This window comes from Rhododendron vialii, chromosome 2a (genome assembly GCF_030253575.1).
Source record: "Rhododendron vialii isolate Sample 1 chromosome 2a, ASM3025357v1".
In the NCBI taxonomy this organism is placed as follows: domain Eukaryota; kingdom Viridiplantae; phylum Streptophyta; class Magnoliopsida; order Ericales; family Ericaceae; genus Rhododendron; species Rhododendron vialii.
This window is the reverse complement of record NC_080558.1, coordinates 36,938,143-36,955,842: the sequence shown is the minus strand read 5'-3', so window position 1 is coordinate 36,955,842 and position 17,700 is coordinate 36,938,143. Positions and strand designations below refer to the sequence as shown.

Below are 17,700 nucleotides of genomic sequence, written 5' to 3'. Positions count from 1 at the left end.
GCAACCCCTCCGCGCTGACTTGAGGCAAGTATTAAGATAAAAATTTAACACAAGTCAAAAAATATTCTGAGCCTGTTTATCAAGCCGAACACTTTTTGAAGGAAAGATCCAATAATTATTACTCCTAGAGTGAGAACATGTGTGCTTATTAAACCAAGTTTGAGGCAAGAAATTAACAAGGTAATCTCACTGACGACTGTGGTCGATAAAATAAAGTTCCACACCAGAGCTAGTGAAATTACAGAATTAGGTTCACCAAAAAAAATAAAAAAAAATAAAGAATAAGAAATCTCAGGCCTTCAGATTTTTACTCATGTCCAAAAAAAAAGTTCCAAATATCGTCCCTTGGGTATCGTAACACTCGATGACATTTTGAAGGCCCAATACGACGATTTTTACTTATGTCCAAATGACCCATAAACATACACCAAATGTCAATGCATTTTACTGCAGTTACACAAATGACGGGGACAAAATTAAAAGCAAACAAATATTCAACAAAAATGCCATTGATGAAACGTTCAAAACTCCTCCAATGTAAATCCGAAACTTCAGTACCCGAATCATACATTTCAATTCTGCCCCAATTAATTGCAATGGGGATTATTACTACAAAACTAATAGAAATTTTCCTGACACCAGCATTAATAAGGCTGGAAGAGGCTTACTATTATGAAATATTTAGGCAGCACCTGTGACGGCTGCATGCATGGCATCAGCAAGGTGTGGGACCCTCTTAGAGCTGAGCCCGGCCATGCTGATCCTCCTGCAGAATCCGAAAATGAGTTAGTTTGTTACAGAGAACATCCAAAGATGCACTTCGATATGAGACTGCATTCAGATGTTAAGCAATTGTTGAAAACACGAGATGAAACAGATTTACTACGTGCTAGGCACCAGTCCAAAAGATGAGGTCTGAATGTGCTTAGTAGGACTTCTAAAAAGTTGAAGACTTTGACACAACTATGTTTGGTGCATCTTATTCAACTAGAATACGGAAGAATAAATCTAGTTACCCATCAGATGTCATGTAAATATGGTACTCTCTGGTCATGAATGCAACTTGCTCTGAGTTCAGTCCTGTGAACGTGAACATTCCAATCTGCTTGATGATGTGACTCCAGTCGCCAGGTGTGCCTGCCAAGAAACAAAGGAGACTTGAATACTAAAATATTTCAAGATTCTGGCGCCTTTGCATAGAACCAAATGCAAATATCTATTCATGTCAAAGAGTGATGACCAACAACCAGGAACTGGTGTGTTGTGTCGGTACAGAGGTACACTCATAGGACACTCTTAGATGCATATCAGAAACACGTCTAAAATGTGAAGAAACTCCTATACTCTGATACGCTCCCACAATACAAGTTAATAAATCAATTGACAAAAGAAAAACAGTGCAAAGTCATTCAAGCTCTCCTCCTTTAGACTTCAATTGAGTGTTTGATGTTTCATTATATATATTGTTTTACTATGTTCTAATTGATATTCATCCACCGGGCATATAATATCTGAATGACATAACCAATATCTCTCTACAATTAAAAATTCTGTGCATGAACTACATGTCATCGTCTTTTAAAAATTTCTGTGGCCAGTTATTGTTCTTCCTCTTATCCCTGTCTTTGAATTTCATGCTCATGCGCTTAGCAGCAAAATGGGAAAAAGCAAGTTTCACTCTAGAGCGTGTCTTGTCACGTCTCTGTGCTTATGTAGTAACTATCTATCTAGAAGATGGAGTTACTTGATGCCACACAAACTACAACAAGCGACTTGATTCCCAGATAACAAATTATTTGGTTGGGTGCACAAGCCAAGTCAAACGCTTACTTTCTAACTGGGGTGCTCTTCTCCCTCTCTAAATTTTTAATTTTTGTTTGCTGAATCTCTATATGAGACCCCTTTTCCCGCCAAAGCCGGAGTTTTAATATGACCGGTCCAACACTCTTAACTATAATGCCCTAGGGTCCCCGGCAGCTAAAAATTTACAGAAGTGAACTTCAATTGAATTACTACCTCTAGCACGTAAAGCTTCAAACAGCTGCTGGCGCATGCTGATTATACGGTCAGCCATTGCCTTCAACTCAACAGTCCATTCGTCGAACATATTCCTGCAGGTAAAGCAAACAGCTGATTATCAAACCTTCCATATGAGCCTTCATTCAGTTTTCAATAGACTAGAAACTATCCCATCAGTTGTATTTTCTGCCATTGTTGACATCAGAGAAACCGTATCTCTACATAGAGGGATGTCTTCCTTCTTAATAAAGAAAAGGATATACAGCTTTAGAATAATAGATTACCTGTCCTTGAGAATGGTAGCCACAATAGAAGCACCATGAATGGGTGGGTTTGAATACATGGGCCTGACGACAAGTTTCAACTGGCTCTCAACTCTGATAGCAACATCAGCACTCTTGCAAACCTACAACAATGAAATGTTGCCGAAATTAAAGGTCAGAAAATAAACAAGAAGTCCAAGAATCCACGGTGTTGTGTTTCCTCACAAGTTGACTACAAAGAAAGATTTTGGGATTGCTTTGAAGATCTTCCTGTCTATGATGAGTATCTTGAAGACGATAAGGAAGAAGAAAGGCTTGAAGATATTGAGAAAGTTGTACAAGAAGGCCATGGAAGTGATGGTGGTTTGGGTTTTATTTCCGAAGTATGAGGTTTTGGAAGATCCACCAATCCTTGAACACCTTGTAGAGCCAAAAAGTGAGGACTGCTTTCAAGTTCTGCCTTTTGTGTTGGCCCCCGATGCATGATATACAAGTTTGTGGAGAATTGGTGACCAAACCAGGTTTCACAAGACAACTTGAAGATCCCTTGGGAATGGTCGTCACTCGAGAAAGTCTTGGGTATGGTAGGTTGCTTGTTTTTGGATCTTCAGACAGAGATTGGTCAAGTTACATTATGGGAGCATGTGTTTGAAAATACTTTGACTTAGTTTTGCCCAGCACAAGACATGCCAAGTGGACTGCTTACTCATACACAAGCATGGATGTGGTAGATGTGCAAAGAAACAAGCTCATATATTCAAGATTGGATGTGTTATAAGAGCTGTGTTGAGTCGATTAACTAGTCCCTAACTTGAGGACACATATTTTAGTGGGGGGAGTCCTAATGTAGTCATTTTTAATCTGTCTTTAGCATTTTAATGTGTCCACGGTCTCTACGGTTTGCTTACCTTAGTTGTACTTAACTAGCCATATGCATTGTCTTAGGTTTCTTTCCTTAGTTTATATCATTTCAAGAACATAATTAGCAAGAGTTATACATGTATGTTAATATGGTTTTTACAATTAGACTATTGTGTTGGAATGCAAAATGCAGTACTATTATGTAAGAAAATAAATATGGATGCATAAGTACATTTATCGAAAGCTGCGTACATGGCACATAAAAGACCCCAATTTATGCAGCGAAATATTCCATTGATTCTCTCTCTCTCTCTCTCTCTCTCTCTCTCTCTCTCTCTCTCTCTCTATATATATATATATATATATATATATACATATACATACATATATATAGAGATCATCAATGGAATATTTCGTTGCATAAATTGGGGTCTTGTATGTGCCATGTACGCAGCTTTCGATAAATGTACTTATGCATCCATATTTATTTTCTTACATAATAGTACTGCATTTTGCATTCCAACACAATAGTCTAATTTTAGTCATGTAAAAACCATATTAACATACATGTATCCTATAGTGCCCCTTTTATCATCTGGAGCCATGCCTCAAAACCTTGGACAAACTATTGATTTGACAGCTCAAGAAACATCTAATAAAAACAAATTACCAATTGCCTGATATTTTAAGCACGCCTTGGTTTCTTGGGCATATTAGTAAGGTATCTTTGGAAGAGACATCAACACTACCCAGACTCACTAGTTCATAATTTTAGCCGCGCTATCCACATGAAAGATAATTAACTATGAAAGTGTGATTTCATTTTAGCACTTTTTATTCTCTGAGAGTGTGTTTTGAGGTGATGCTTGTCCATTGGAGAAACAAAACTGGACTAAGTAACTTCGCCAATTGGAACAGGGGGTGGGAAGGCTCTCAAGTTTTCTTAATTAATTGCACACACTCTTTTATATGTTCTATAAGGCAGCATGAATTGTAAAATCATAGAGCTTATTTGATGCCAGAAAGTATGTCTTACAATGCTAAGGGCACCAACACGTTCCCCATACAGCCCCATGTTCTTTGCATAGCTCTGAGCTACTAGGCACTCACCGCCATCAGCAACAAACATGCGGACAGATTGTGCATCTGCATCCAAACTTCCACTTGCAAAACCCTAGAATACCAGACATCATCAAACAAAGTTTTGCAGTCTAAACAATACAGAACAGAAGATGATCATGATCCTCATTGATGCATCTTTTAGGCCCACTATATTATTCAACCGGTACCACTCTTCAAAAACTGACCTGGTAAGCACTATCAAAGAAAGGTAACAACGCTTTTGATCTCATCAACTGTCTGATCTGCTCCCACTGCTCAAGGGTTGGATCAACACCAGTTGGGTTATGAGCACATGCATGAAGCAGCACAATTGCTCCAGATGGAGCAGAACTAAGGTCTTCTAACAAGCCTATTAGCCAATGAAAATAAGAAATATCATTACATGGCCAAGAAAAACTCACAACCTAACCAAAATTTCAAAATGTACCGGTGTGTACCAACACAAGTACCCCAAGAGGCAAAACTTAAGCTCAGGTACATCATCCAAATCATAATATACTCAAAAAAATCCCTAACTGAAAAACACTTATCAATTGAGGAACATGGAGGAACTTGAATATGAATGTGACCTAGAAACTAATCCTGTTTCTGTCACAAACCAATGAATGAGTAAACAAGGTCAAAGATGGACGTGCAATACGCAAGCTAATTCTACATAGATTTCCATATAGAGATGGATAATATTCCTGACCTTGGAAATTAAGCCCACATGTCGGTGGATCATAATAGTGATAGGTTTTCACACATAACCCTGCTAGAGGAAATATGAATGCGACCTAGAAAAAAGACTAGAAACTAATCCTGTTTCTGTCACAAACCAATGAATGAGTAAACAAGGTCAAAGATGGATGTGCAATATGCAAGCTAGTTCTACATAGATTTCCATATAGAGATGGATAATATTCCTGACCTTGGAAATTGAGCCCACGTGTCGGTGGATCATAATAGCGATAGGTTTTCACAGATAACCCTGCTAGAGGAAACAATTTTGCATGGTTTCCCCATGTTGGCTGGGGAATGTATATCACGCGCTGCAAAATAGACCGAGTTCCAGTAGTTTCAAATAGTAAGCCTCCATACAAAAAAAATACACGAGTAAATAAAAGAAGAGGAAAAATGAGACGAAGCATTCACCTGGTGATAATTTCTTGCCAAAAATTCACCTCCAACTCTCAATGAGCCAGTACCAGACAAGCACTGAACAGTTGTAACCCTGTTCTCCTGAATAGCAGGGCTATTTTTGACAAACCACAATAAGTATATCATCAGAAGATACTAAAAATTATGCAGCAAGCACCAGAGAAGCAGACAAGAATATTTTTCTTTCTTGATAAGCACAACGGAATGAGATAAATCACCAAAAGAAAATACAGAGATATTTTTGAACCCTTCCAACAGCCAAAACATTGAACCCAAATTCCGAAGAAGGTCCAAAGTTTAACCACTGTGGAAAGGGCTCAACTCTCGTCCATATTTCATTGATCAATATATGGGGGAAAGTAAGGGGTTGCCTATTATTATTATGCCCGTTTCCTTATGGCCCAAGCACATTTTTCTCTCTGATATCAAAGAGATCCATAAAGAAGAAAGCAATACCCTGAAATGGAGATAAAAACTCAACAACCAAATTAATCAAAATGGACAGTGAATTGCTTTCATGTTTGACACAGAGAGTTGGCAGAAAATCTTCTGAAGCAAGATCAGTACGGGCTTAAGCTCATGTGGCCATTGCCTTTGGTGCATGCCTCAACTTGAGCTATTTTCATTTGAAATTTTGCAATTTTTTTGAACAACAAAGAAAGTAATATTTCATTAATAATAACAAAATATTACAAGGGGACGGAAATATTTGGCATTTTGAAAATTTGCGTACACTAGTGCCTTTACCATGACCAAAGAGAAGGATCTTGGTTACTCATGGAGAAAGTCAAACTCATACTGTAGTGTTTCATTTTAAAACACGACATTGACGTTTAGGTTAGGAAAAAGATCGTGAAGTTAAGAGCTGATCTTGGATTAAAAATGTTTAGCTAGTGCGCGTGCACACACGTAACATAAACTCCTTACATTCCTTAAAAAGATAAAATTGTCAAATTTATCCCTTTGACTTGTCAAAATGTATTATGGGACATCTAAAAATGGAATAGTAGCCTAAAATTATGGGATGGAGGGAGTAAAAAGTTTCCGAAAAACTCTAGGGGAGTTCTTAAGACCAAGAGAAGAAATATCAGAAGAAGAAGAAGAAGAAGATGAGGAGGAGGGATGTTCAATGCATCTTCCACTATGATGAACAAGGATAACTGGACAGAACAAGTACTCTATCACAATAAAAATAAAAAAAAAGGCTAAAGTATTTCATATCTATTTTGAATAGCACAGAATGACAGTCAGTAACACTGTCAGAGGGCTTCAATAGGGGAAAGAGTTAGATAAAAAACAAAATCTTAGTTGTGTTGGCAGAGCCAAGCTTCTGGTTATGAAAGCTGAACAGAAGATAACGCCAAAAACTGATAATGATACCGCACTAGAACAGAAAAGCCAATAATTGCTGAGGGCATACTCATTATTCTATTATTTTATACAAATCTACAAAATGAAGCAAAAAATTGCAACATTGCAAATTCCTAATTACACAGTGCTACTGATTACTGAACAACACATGATGTCACATGGTTTGTCATCAATTCCTTCCCAATTGCGTTAGAAACCAATCCACCAAAGATATTTACTAGGCTGTTTAGTACTGTCGCCCCAAAACTTGATACGAGTATATGATATATTATGATTGATGAGTGTGATTAACGACACTAAGCAAGAGCATTGAACTTGTACCTGTCAGCTCCAAATATGACCTTAGCACTCAATTTATTGAAATCTGCCAGTCCAACAATAGGAAGATATTCCTTAACACGGGACTTGTCATTAACAAGGAGCTGCTCCGCTTTTCTCACCACATTCAGAACAAGAGGTTTTCCTTCCTGTAACACCGGCATTAAAAAAAACTATAACATCAGAAAATTCAGTGTTTTATACACTACCTCTAATTCAGCCCTGCAGGAACTTCTTAGATAATAAAAACAATAAACCCTATTATTTAATAAGTTCACCCTGGGGAAACTGTATTTTGGCATAGCTGTCACCAGCTAACCAACTCAATCTACATTGTGATATACAACGATAGTAAGCAGGGTGCTATATATGCTTTGCGGTATCAGAGCTAGAGCTCAAAATAACCGTAGCTCTTCCCAAATAAAAGTTCAACGCACAGCTTCCGTCATTGTATAATAATAAACAAAAAGCTAGAAATCAAGTTAATTTGCAAAGAGTATCATGCATTTCATGTGGGGAAGAATCCCCGCCCTTAAACAAGTGCCCATGTGCGCATCTGGCTATGAGCACATTTCTCAAAAGCATCACATGCAGGTGTGTCCGGAGCCATTCGCTGCACTTGGCCTCACATGATGAATATGGGACCAACACACATCGGACGGCAACGGACACAGATGCATTCAGATCTATGACCACACATTTGAATCCAAAGCATTTTCCTTTCTCGAAACAATGCAACGGGGTCTATTAAAAATGGAACAAGATCAATACATGACGTGTTGCCTCCTTTTCTTTTTTGAATGGTTGTTGCCTCTTTTTCTCAAGCCTCCATGCAAAACATATATGATACAATCAAAAAACTCACCTCTGTTCTATAAGCACCAACACCCAAATTCAACTTTATTGGGCTGGGATCTTTATTAAATGCAACAGTGACCTGTTTATTTAAACATGAAGTTAGAAAGCTGTCCAGAGACCAGCCAAAAAAGAACAGAAATCCTATGAGGACCGACCAAAACCCACCTATGAGGACCGACCAAAACCCACCGAAATCGTACCGACGGCCACCGCCGGGCCGTCTCCGGCCACCGGACGGCCGATCCAAGCCGTCCAAAAATTCTAAAAAAAAAAACAGAGGGGGTTCACGCGGAAATCAACGGCATCCGATGTGTGTATGGTGGTTGGATCAATCACCCATTTTTTCGTGTATATATGTATATACACGAATACACGAAAAAGTTGGGTGCTTGATCCAACCACCATACACACATCAGATGCCGTTGATTCTCGCGACAACCCCCTTGGTTTTTTTTTATAGAATTTTTGGACGGCTCGGATCGGCCGTCCGGTGGCCGGAGACAGCCCGGCGGTGGCCGTCGGTACGATTTCGGATTTTCGGTGGGTTTTGGTCGGTACGGCTAGCAACACTCAAAAAAGAATCCTCATCTTACAAAATAATTTAGAAAGAGCATACATGAGGAGCCAAGAGCCAATAAATAAGTACAAAAACACGAAAATACCAATTCACAACCCTAGTAATTGCTAACCAAACAAATTTGGAATCTTTGCAGACATTAGTTCTTTAAGCAGCCTTTTCATTACATGTATAATCACAGTGACGGCAAGAAATCACTTGATAAATAAATCCAGCATCAAGTATACTGTCATCCACTTCCTACTGAGCCATGTTTCCCTTATGGTCTGTTTAGCCGCTGTGAAAGCATAGAAATGTAAAAGGAACTCTAGTTTAATGAATCTTAAACTACTCTACATTCGGACAGAAGCAAAATACAAGTGAAGTTCTCTTCATTTCAAGAATTCAACCAGCAAAGGTCTAAGACAAAGAACCAATTTTCACAATCCCAAGCTTTTATGGATGATAGTCGATCTCTAACCATCATGATCCATGAAACACAAAACTAAAAAAACGTTGCCATAATCTAATCTATTCTACCACAGAAAGGAAGAGCCCCTTTTTGGTGTGTCTCAATTGTGAAGCTGAGTAGATTTTTGTAAAGCTGCCCCATAAACTTTTGTTATTTGACTTCCCAAATGTCTTAGATCATATTAACTATCAAGGGCAAAGTAGTATAACAACTACATGATACCGACCTACCCACAATTAACCAATCATGTTTGGTTGCAAACTCACAAAACCGTCAAAACTTTTAACATCCCCATGACTGATGCCCATTCAAGAAACTCCTCCCACGGTTGATCTCTTAGAACTTTTTCATTTGGATAACTTCTTTTTGCAGGGAGGGGTGCCATTCTTCAACTCCTGATTTTGAACGGCACTCCGCTTTTACTGTTAATTTGTTTGTGGTTGATCTTCCAGAAATTTGCTTTGATCACCTCCTTTTTCTTTTTCTTTTTTGCAGAGAGGGGCGCAAGTAAGAACTAGAAAATCAAAACTACAATCACTCTGACGCTTAATTAATTGGTTTATTCTCTACCTTTGATAGAACTTTCATATCTAAACAGGTGTTCATATATTTAATCTTTCTTTCGCATGATTCTGATTTCTTCGTCAAATCTCTACAACTCTTTCTTTTTTTGATCTGCAAAAACGCCTCAAAGGCATTTTCCGCCACTTTCAACACGAGGCATTTATACACGTACACACACATAGAAATACATATATATATATATATATATATATATATATATATATATATATATATTTTTTTTTTTTTTTGGGTAAGTTAACATTTTATAACAAACCACAAGAAAACTTCTATCCCAGGGCCAAACCTGAGGAGAACACAAAACAGCAAAGCAACTAGATACACTCAAACTAGAAGCACAGCTCAACTCCTACTCCTACATATTATATTAGTAATTATAGATATGTAACGCCGGAATCTGGAGGCATATTAAGAATGATTGCGTAGGATATATATTAACATAAAAGATTGAAAAATTTAACTGGTAATCGCGATCCAGAACCTTAAACAACACCGATAAATAATCATCAACGAAAGACGCGATCATAACTGATACAGCACAGCACAGCACAAACGTAGTAACCAAATCGAGAACGCTGATCCTCTGTACCGAGAATCCTCCGTACCTCTGAACTTAGAAATCCCGAACCGTTAGATCGCATACAAATTTTAAAAACCAAAAAATTCTCCCACAATCCAACGGTCCGAAATTCCTCGGCACAAAGATACGGAGGTTTCTCGGTACAAAGGATCTCATGTGTCGAAGAACATTGATCCTAGAATCCTCTATACCTATGAACTTAGGAATCTCGGACGTAAGATCGCATACAGATTTAAAAACAAAACAAAAAAAATTCTCACACATTCCAACGGTCCGAAATTCCTCGGTACAGAGATACAGAGGTGGTTTCTCGGTACAAAGGATCTCCGATGTCAAATCAAATCGATTGATGATTCAACCACGACACAAAGAGAGAGAGAGAGAGAGAGAGAGAGAGAGAGAGAGAGAGTACGCCGAGGATGGGATCCTCAGGAGCTTGAGCGAGGTGAGCGAAGACGGAGTCGAAGGCCGAGGTGGGAGAAGCGGAGATCGTCTGAGAGGACTCCATGATACCAGCTGAAGGAGAAGAGGAGGAGGAAGAAATAGGATCGAGGTGCCTTCGCAAACAACTTAACCTCCGATCGGCGGTGACGGAACCGGGGGTGGTGCCAGCTGACTGTGAGCGCATTCTAGCCTTTTCCAACGCGATCCCCACCAACTTTATACTAATTGCGCTTTTTTTTTTTCTTTGCTTTTTTTTTCACACGGCGGCCGTGTGGCGGTCTGTTCTTCTCTGTTTATATAACTTGGGGGGAAGTCTAACGTGACGCGGTGGAATTGATTGCGCGAGAGTCCGACGTGGATGGAACGGACGCCCTTCGGGACAGACGTGGCGATATGGATTGGCACGGTAGTCGAGGTTTGGGATTAGGGTCACGGCGGACGTCATTGTTGAATTCCTGACGGACGCCCGAGGGGGGTGGATTGGCCGACAGTTGGGCACATGGTTTAAGAGCACGCGTAACATTTTTTTATTGATTTAACCTTATTTTTGGAAGAGAAATGTTAAGTGCAAAAAAAATAGACAAAGAAAGAACCCTTAAAGTGTACATGTGAATCTGTGGAGTCCACCTCATACTTTAATGTATTAGGTTAATAATATATATGTGAAAAAAGAGTAGTCGATAAGTGATTGGTAGGAATGTACGTAACATTGCTTAATTATTACATGTCTAATCACTTCATTTTCACATTCAACCTTTTAGTCATTGCTTTATAAAATTTTACTATTCATTTAAAAGTAGATGGGTAAAATAAAACTTTCATTAACGATAGCCTTTTTGGTTTGAAAGTGAGACAATATTTTGGGACACCAAAAGTGCTAACTCAGACTAAAAAATGTGGACGGATGAAATATTTTACTGAGAGAAATGGGAAATAGAGGGAATGGATATTCAAGAGGCTGTGAAATTAGCAAAAGATTCTACTAAAGAAAAATGACAAAACACCAACATAAATACAAGAGAAATATGGAGGAGTCAACGAATAGGAAAATTTACCGTTAATCTCATAACTTTTTTTACTTTTTTAATTCTTTTGTCGAGAATAGTGAATAATCAAATCAGAAATTGATACAAACCTAAAAAAAAAAAAAAAGCGACAAAATGAATAAAAACAGAAAAAGTAAACAAATGACGACTTAAGAAATAAAAAAAATTGATTTTTTTAAACCTTTTTATCAAAATTGAAGTGATTTTTTAATTTTTTGTCAAAATTTTAGGGAGCAATCATTTGTGTCAATGAATGGAATTAAGAAAGTATAAAAATAGAACCAAGAAAAAAATTAAGATAAGAGAACACTTAAAAACAAAATAGAAAATTGCTTACAAAAATTGTCTTTCGTGATCTTTTATTTTTTTCTTAATATTTTACTTTTTAAACTCCTCCTACCGAGATGACTAACTAATTTTAAAGAGTTGACATATATTTATAAAATAAAAAAGGTAAAAAAAAAAAAAAAAAAACTCTCAAAAACTTAGCAATACAAGTTGAAATCTTAGACCTGAATGACTGGAATTGGTCAAAAGACTCAAAACAAGGGGAAACACATGGATAAGGCTAGTTTTGTAATTTAGCTTCACTGCAAAAAGCATTGTGCCCAAAGCCTGACAAGCATTGGAGGACGGAATGGAGACTCTCTTTTTATAGCGCGTGAGTTCCACTGCTGACCCTTTATAGTCAACCCTATAGGCTGATTTTAGCTTTTGCCAAAAATGTTTGGTTGGCTGACGTGTGCCCACTGGGCAAACTTTAAGATTAAGAAAGTATAATATTTAAATGTATTTCTTTTGTTCTAAATTATTTGTCCGGTCTGTAAAATAATATTTTAAAAATAATGTAATTTTTTAAAGAAAAAATTTAAACTTTTTTCACAAATTAATAGAACTCATTGATATCTAGTAAGTTGTTAAAAAAAATTTGAATTTTTCTTGCAAAAATCGTATTATTTTTTTAAGACTCTGTTTTACGGACCCGACAAACATTTTTGGACGGAAGGAGTATTAAATTTTTTCATTAGTTGTCCTTTTTTTTTTGACAGTCAAAAAGGGTGGGAGGGGAGACCAGCGTAGCAACTCCACCCTAAGCGTGACCATAGGGGCTCCCGACCCGCCGTGGAATGTCCGGGAGGACGGGCCGTCACCACGGCACCACCTGGTGCATAATGGTGAGAAATCCCCCTCTTCGATCCAACTACAGGTTCGAATCAAAGCCTATTAATGGCACCACTTGGTACATGCACACATGTGCCTTCCAAGGCTTGAGCCTACGCAGTTGTTAAAGAGATATGGTGACTCCTATCAACTGAGCTACCACCTTGGTGGTTTCATTAGTTGTCATTTCTTTGCAACTTTCTATATGTTTTTTACTTTAATTGTAAAAGACAATTTTACCCAAAAACAATTTGTTATTGTTTTGCTTCCTCTAGCTAAAAAAGCACGCCAGTTTTTTTTCTTTTTTTTTTTTAAACACCACATTTACTTCTCAGTTCACATTAATATAGGCTCATTGATGTTGCCACTCCATTTTTTATAACTCAGGTGTTCGAGTCAGTTTATATGCACTTCAACTAATTTTTGGAAACCAATCTCACTGTCCATTTGTGGGAGTCCCAATTAAAGTTAGAGCAAATTTTTGTATGGGGGACTTAATTAGGGGTCCTCTCCTATGTATATACTTATGTCCTAATCCTGGAGGGTTTAAAAGCTTATGTTGCAATCCTAAAATTTAAATAATACCTATATTACCCTTAATAATTTTTTTATATTTTAATGATTGCCGCGCGGACAATCGTGACAAAATCATCCGGAATCACGACAAAATCATCCGGGATGTAAAACTAATTTTTTTAAGTTAGTTAAGGTCCTAAAATCCTACACTATATAGGTGAAGAAATTCGGGATGTAGAACTAACTTAAAAAGTTAGTTTAAGATCCTAAAATTCATTACTATATAGATGAAGAAATCCGAGATGTAGAACTAACTTAAAAAGTTAGTTTAAGATCCTAAAATTCTTTACTATAGAGGTGAAGAAATTCGGGATGTAGAACTAACTTAAAAAATTAGTTTAAGATCCTAAAATTCTTTACTAAATGGGTGAAGAAATTCGGGATGTAATAAGGTCCTAAAATTCTTTACTATATAGGTGAAGAAATTCGGGATGTAAAACTAACTTAAAAAGTTAGTTTAAGGTTGTCATGATTCCGGATGACTTTGTCATAATTTCTATAATTTTCATGATTTTATCATGATTTCTGTATTTGTCATGATTAAGGGTGTTTTAGGTATTATTTAAATTTTAGGATGTCGACTTAAGTATTCAAACCTAGTAGGATAGGCACCTAAATAAGTAAGGCAAATAGGATGGCTAATTAATTTCTTCTTTCTGTATAGACAGGCCCTATAGGAGTTGATAATATCTGAGAGGTTTCAAACTCGAGACTCAAATAAAAATATTACTATATTTTACACAAACAAAAGAAACACTAAACAATGTCCATTTAGCTTGAACCCAAAGGATATAAATACTAAGCCAAAAGGATATAAACATTTCTCGCTTAGTCAGAGCTTCCACGCCAAAAGAAACACTAAAAATAAACAAAGAGATGAACATGTACATACAAAACGATGTCGATCTTACTTATACCAAATACAATACATTTAAACTTACAAAAACAAATGTCTACCTTCTTTGAGTGCCTACCAGAGATCTCATTTAGCAAAATAACTCCAAGCTAAACTCTGTAGTCTCCAAAATAATTCAACCATAACCAAGTTGAAGACAAAAGAACTCCACGAGTGGTCCAGTCGATGTTCCAAGAGCAAAAAGCAAAATAACTCCACTAACTTCCTTGTGTACCACTGTGACAAATAAGAAGGCAAAAAATTAAGCACATTCATCTCACCAATGCAACCTAAAGAATGAAAAAGATAAAGTAAATATAGTTATTACCTAGTATTTCAAAGAAAACACAGGATTCAGGCTCCCATCACTTGAAGTTATCTTCTTTTTTTTCCTTTGTGAATCAGTGGCATGTTCAATATTTTCCTTTTCCGGGCATGAGGTGATATTATGGCCAACCTTCTTACACCATCCACAACTCCTAGCTACTTTTTTTGTTTCTCTTCCAGTTTGCAATCGCTTTGTCTTGGGACACCCTTTGGTTATCGAAATCGGAGGACAATGGACATCACCGATTGGTTTATTCACTAAAATTTTCTCGTCCAACCTTTGTGATCCTTCCCCACTTTGTGCTACTTCATCACTTTGGAATACTTCACGACACCAATGTGAAGGTAAATAGAGAGATGGAATTCTATAGCAATCCTTGTAAAGAAATACACTTAGTAAGTGGCGACAAAGTATGCCCCAAAATTCAAAATGCTTATAACTACAAGTACTCGTCTCACCATCCCAAAACATGATGTGAATTTTGCCCTTTGTATCTTCGTGATGCTTGATTACAAATTCATGTGTGATGCAATCAAAATATCATAGGGAATCAAAGATTCAAAGAAATGAGCAAAATCTCATTCAAGGGGATAAACCTCAAAGGGTAGAGAGAGAAACTATGTTTCAATCAATATATTCAATATTCTTAATAATAAAAAAGCTACCAAAATGAGAGATAACTTACCTATTTATAGGCTTATAACCCTACACACACTAAAGACACTAAAATGACAACAATACCCTTAAATCCTACTGCATCATACACCCTCTCTAAAGAAAACAACTTGTCCTCAAGTTGGACAACAAGACTCAAGACAATTAAATCAAAGAAAACATAGAACTGTAGAAGTATTTATTATGCAGCTCCGAGGTAGGCATGTGGCTGCATACCTTGATCAACGCATCACCTTCAGCACAACCAATCTTCAATATGAGCTTTTTCTTGTATACATCCACCTCGGCCATACTTAGGTGTGAATAAGAAATCCATTTGGCATGTCTTCGGTAAAGCAAAACACCATCAAAAGATCTCCGAACACATACTCCCAAAATATACTTAGACCAATAATGTAGAAACTCATAAATCATTCTATTTTCTTTAATCATTTAAATACGTGAAATATTGTATTTTGAGGTTGAATTGATGTTTAGAAGTGTTGGTAGCAAGTGGGGTTTGATTCGGTGACCGTTGCAAAAAAATTCATTTTCTGTCCAGCTTGAACCGGTACTGGCTGTCGCCCAGTACCGGTACATGGAGTCTAGAAGTTGTGTTTTTTTGGGTATTTTTGGGTTTATGAACCGGTACTAGGAGTTGCCCAGTATCGGTACATGCTGTGTTTTTCTGTAATTTTCAGCACGCTTTTTGGACTTCTATAAATACCCCATTTTGTCATTTTTCACATCCAAACCCACGAAATAGATCTAGAAATACCCCCTCTCACCTACCCAACTCCAATCTCACCCAAATCTTTTGATTTCAATCTCAAATCTTCAAGATCCAAGGGTTTCCAACCTCAAAATCACTTGAATCTTGCATTTGGTGAACAATGGGTAAGTTTTGTATTCTTGCTCACACTTCTTGGCTCTCAATTACGTTTTTCTCTCTCTCCTCTTAAAAACTTGTTGATCCTTGCTTGTTTATCTTGTTTTTAGGTTATATTTACCCTAGATCTTGTAGCAAAGCTTGGGAGAAGCTTGTTCTTAGAAGATTTGGGCTTAATCCACCTGGTAGCTTAGGGTTTTGCTCAAAACCCACTTTGGTAGGGATTTCTTACCCTTGTTATATGTTTATGTACCTAGATCATGCTTGGTTTCGTGCTTGAGATTGGGTTTTGCGTTTCGGTCGAATCTGGAAATTTCAGCCCATTTTTTGGATTTCAGCAAACTTTAAAAGGTCATAACTTCTTCGTCCGATGTCTGTTTCATGCAAATTTTATATCGAATCGAAGGCCTTGAAGTCAGCTTTCATTTTCAATGAGAATCATCTGAAAACTCTTAGTACACAGAAAGTTATTACCGTTTGAGTAGAGGTGTGTCAGTTACTCGATGTCTGTGGCTACTCGTAAGATTGTTTTCGTTTCGTATTATGACTCCTTATATGATTAGAACACGTTTGAGTCACTCTTAAGTATGGTTGCTTGTGTCTTAATGACTCGTTATCCGATCTTGTCTCTTGATACTCGTTAGAGTATGATATGGGTGTCGTTGGGTAGAGGATGTACCGTAAGGTTAATAGTAGTACTATGGGCTATGAGGGATAATATGGTGAGTGTTATGGATGGACATGATGCTTGTCCAATGATCCGATCGGACATGTTTGTAAGTTTGTAATGCAATGCATGGCGGTAAATGAAAGAAGGTGAACTGGGAAAATGTTGTCTTCTTGTATTCGGATTGATTATGCATGTGTGTATGTCTGAGTTGATAATTTTAAATTGAGGGTCCTGCAATGCAAGGTGTGATAATGCGGAGACTCTAGAGGGCCCGCAACGCAAGGTGTGGTAATGCAAAAACCCATGTGGAGAGAATTCAATGTGATGCAAGGGGTGGTAGCACAGTTGAATGTCTCGCTTGATGAAGAGAATTATGGTGGACTTAGACGTTTATGTTAACGTTTGGATTGTTTGTTGATTAAGATTGTCGTTGCTGAAAAAGTGAATGAAAGGTTGATTCTATTGAGGTTTTATTAAAGAAAAAATTTTGTTTTGAAAAGAGGATTTTTTTTCCAGTATTCTTGAACGAATCAACGGATCCGGTATTTGGGCACAAATCAATAGACTCCGGCATTCAAGCTCGAATCAACGGAGCTTGACCTGTGATGGTCTTGAATTTTCTCTAAATTGTTTTTTGGAAATCAAAAAGGAAAGTTTTATGAAATGAGGCTCTATGGTGGATGGTAGGAAAGAGGAAGTGGTTTGTGGCATTCATTGAAAAAGTTATTCGATGGTTGAACTATTGTTGTTGTTTGTTGATTGATATGAGTCTTAATGCTACTTCTAGTTGACGTGTGAAGGGTTAGGGTTATCCCTAAGACGTCCAGAATTCCGAAGTCTAAATTTTATCAGTTCATTTTGGTAACCCCTCTTGTATCTCATGTTCGCTTGTTGA

At 37.3% G+C, this 17,700-nt stretch overlaps 1 protein-coding gene across 1 annotated transcript; it reads right to left on the bottom strand.

Moving 5' to 3' along the window:
• Window positions 1–491: 491 nt before the first annotated feature.
• On the bottom strand, window positions 492–11,095 carry LOC131315564 (aspartate aminotransferase, cytoplasmic). Its single transcript, XM_058344698.1, has 11 exons — window positions 10,555–11,095; window positions 7,960–8,031; window positions 7,098–7,243; window positions 5,400–5,499; window positions 5,176–5,296; window positions 4,451–4,614; window positions 4,180–4,317; window positions 2,304–2,425; window positions 2,017–2,111; window positions 1,017–1,137; window positions 492–766 (listed from the first exon to the last, which is right to left on the bottom strand). The coding sequence occupies exons 1-11, from the start codon at window positions 10,768–10,770 to the stop codon at window positions 682–684; spliced, it is 1,380 nt and encodes a 459-aa protein (XP_058200681.1). The 5' UTR covers window positions 10,771–11,095; the 3' UTR covers window positions 492–681.
• Window positions 11,096–17,700: the final 6,605 nt, after the last annotated feature.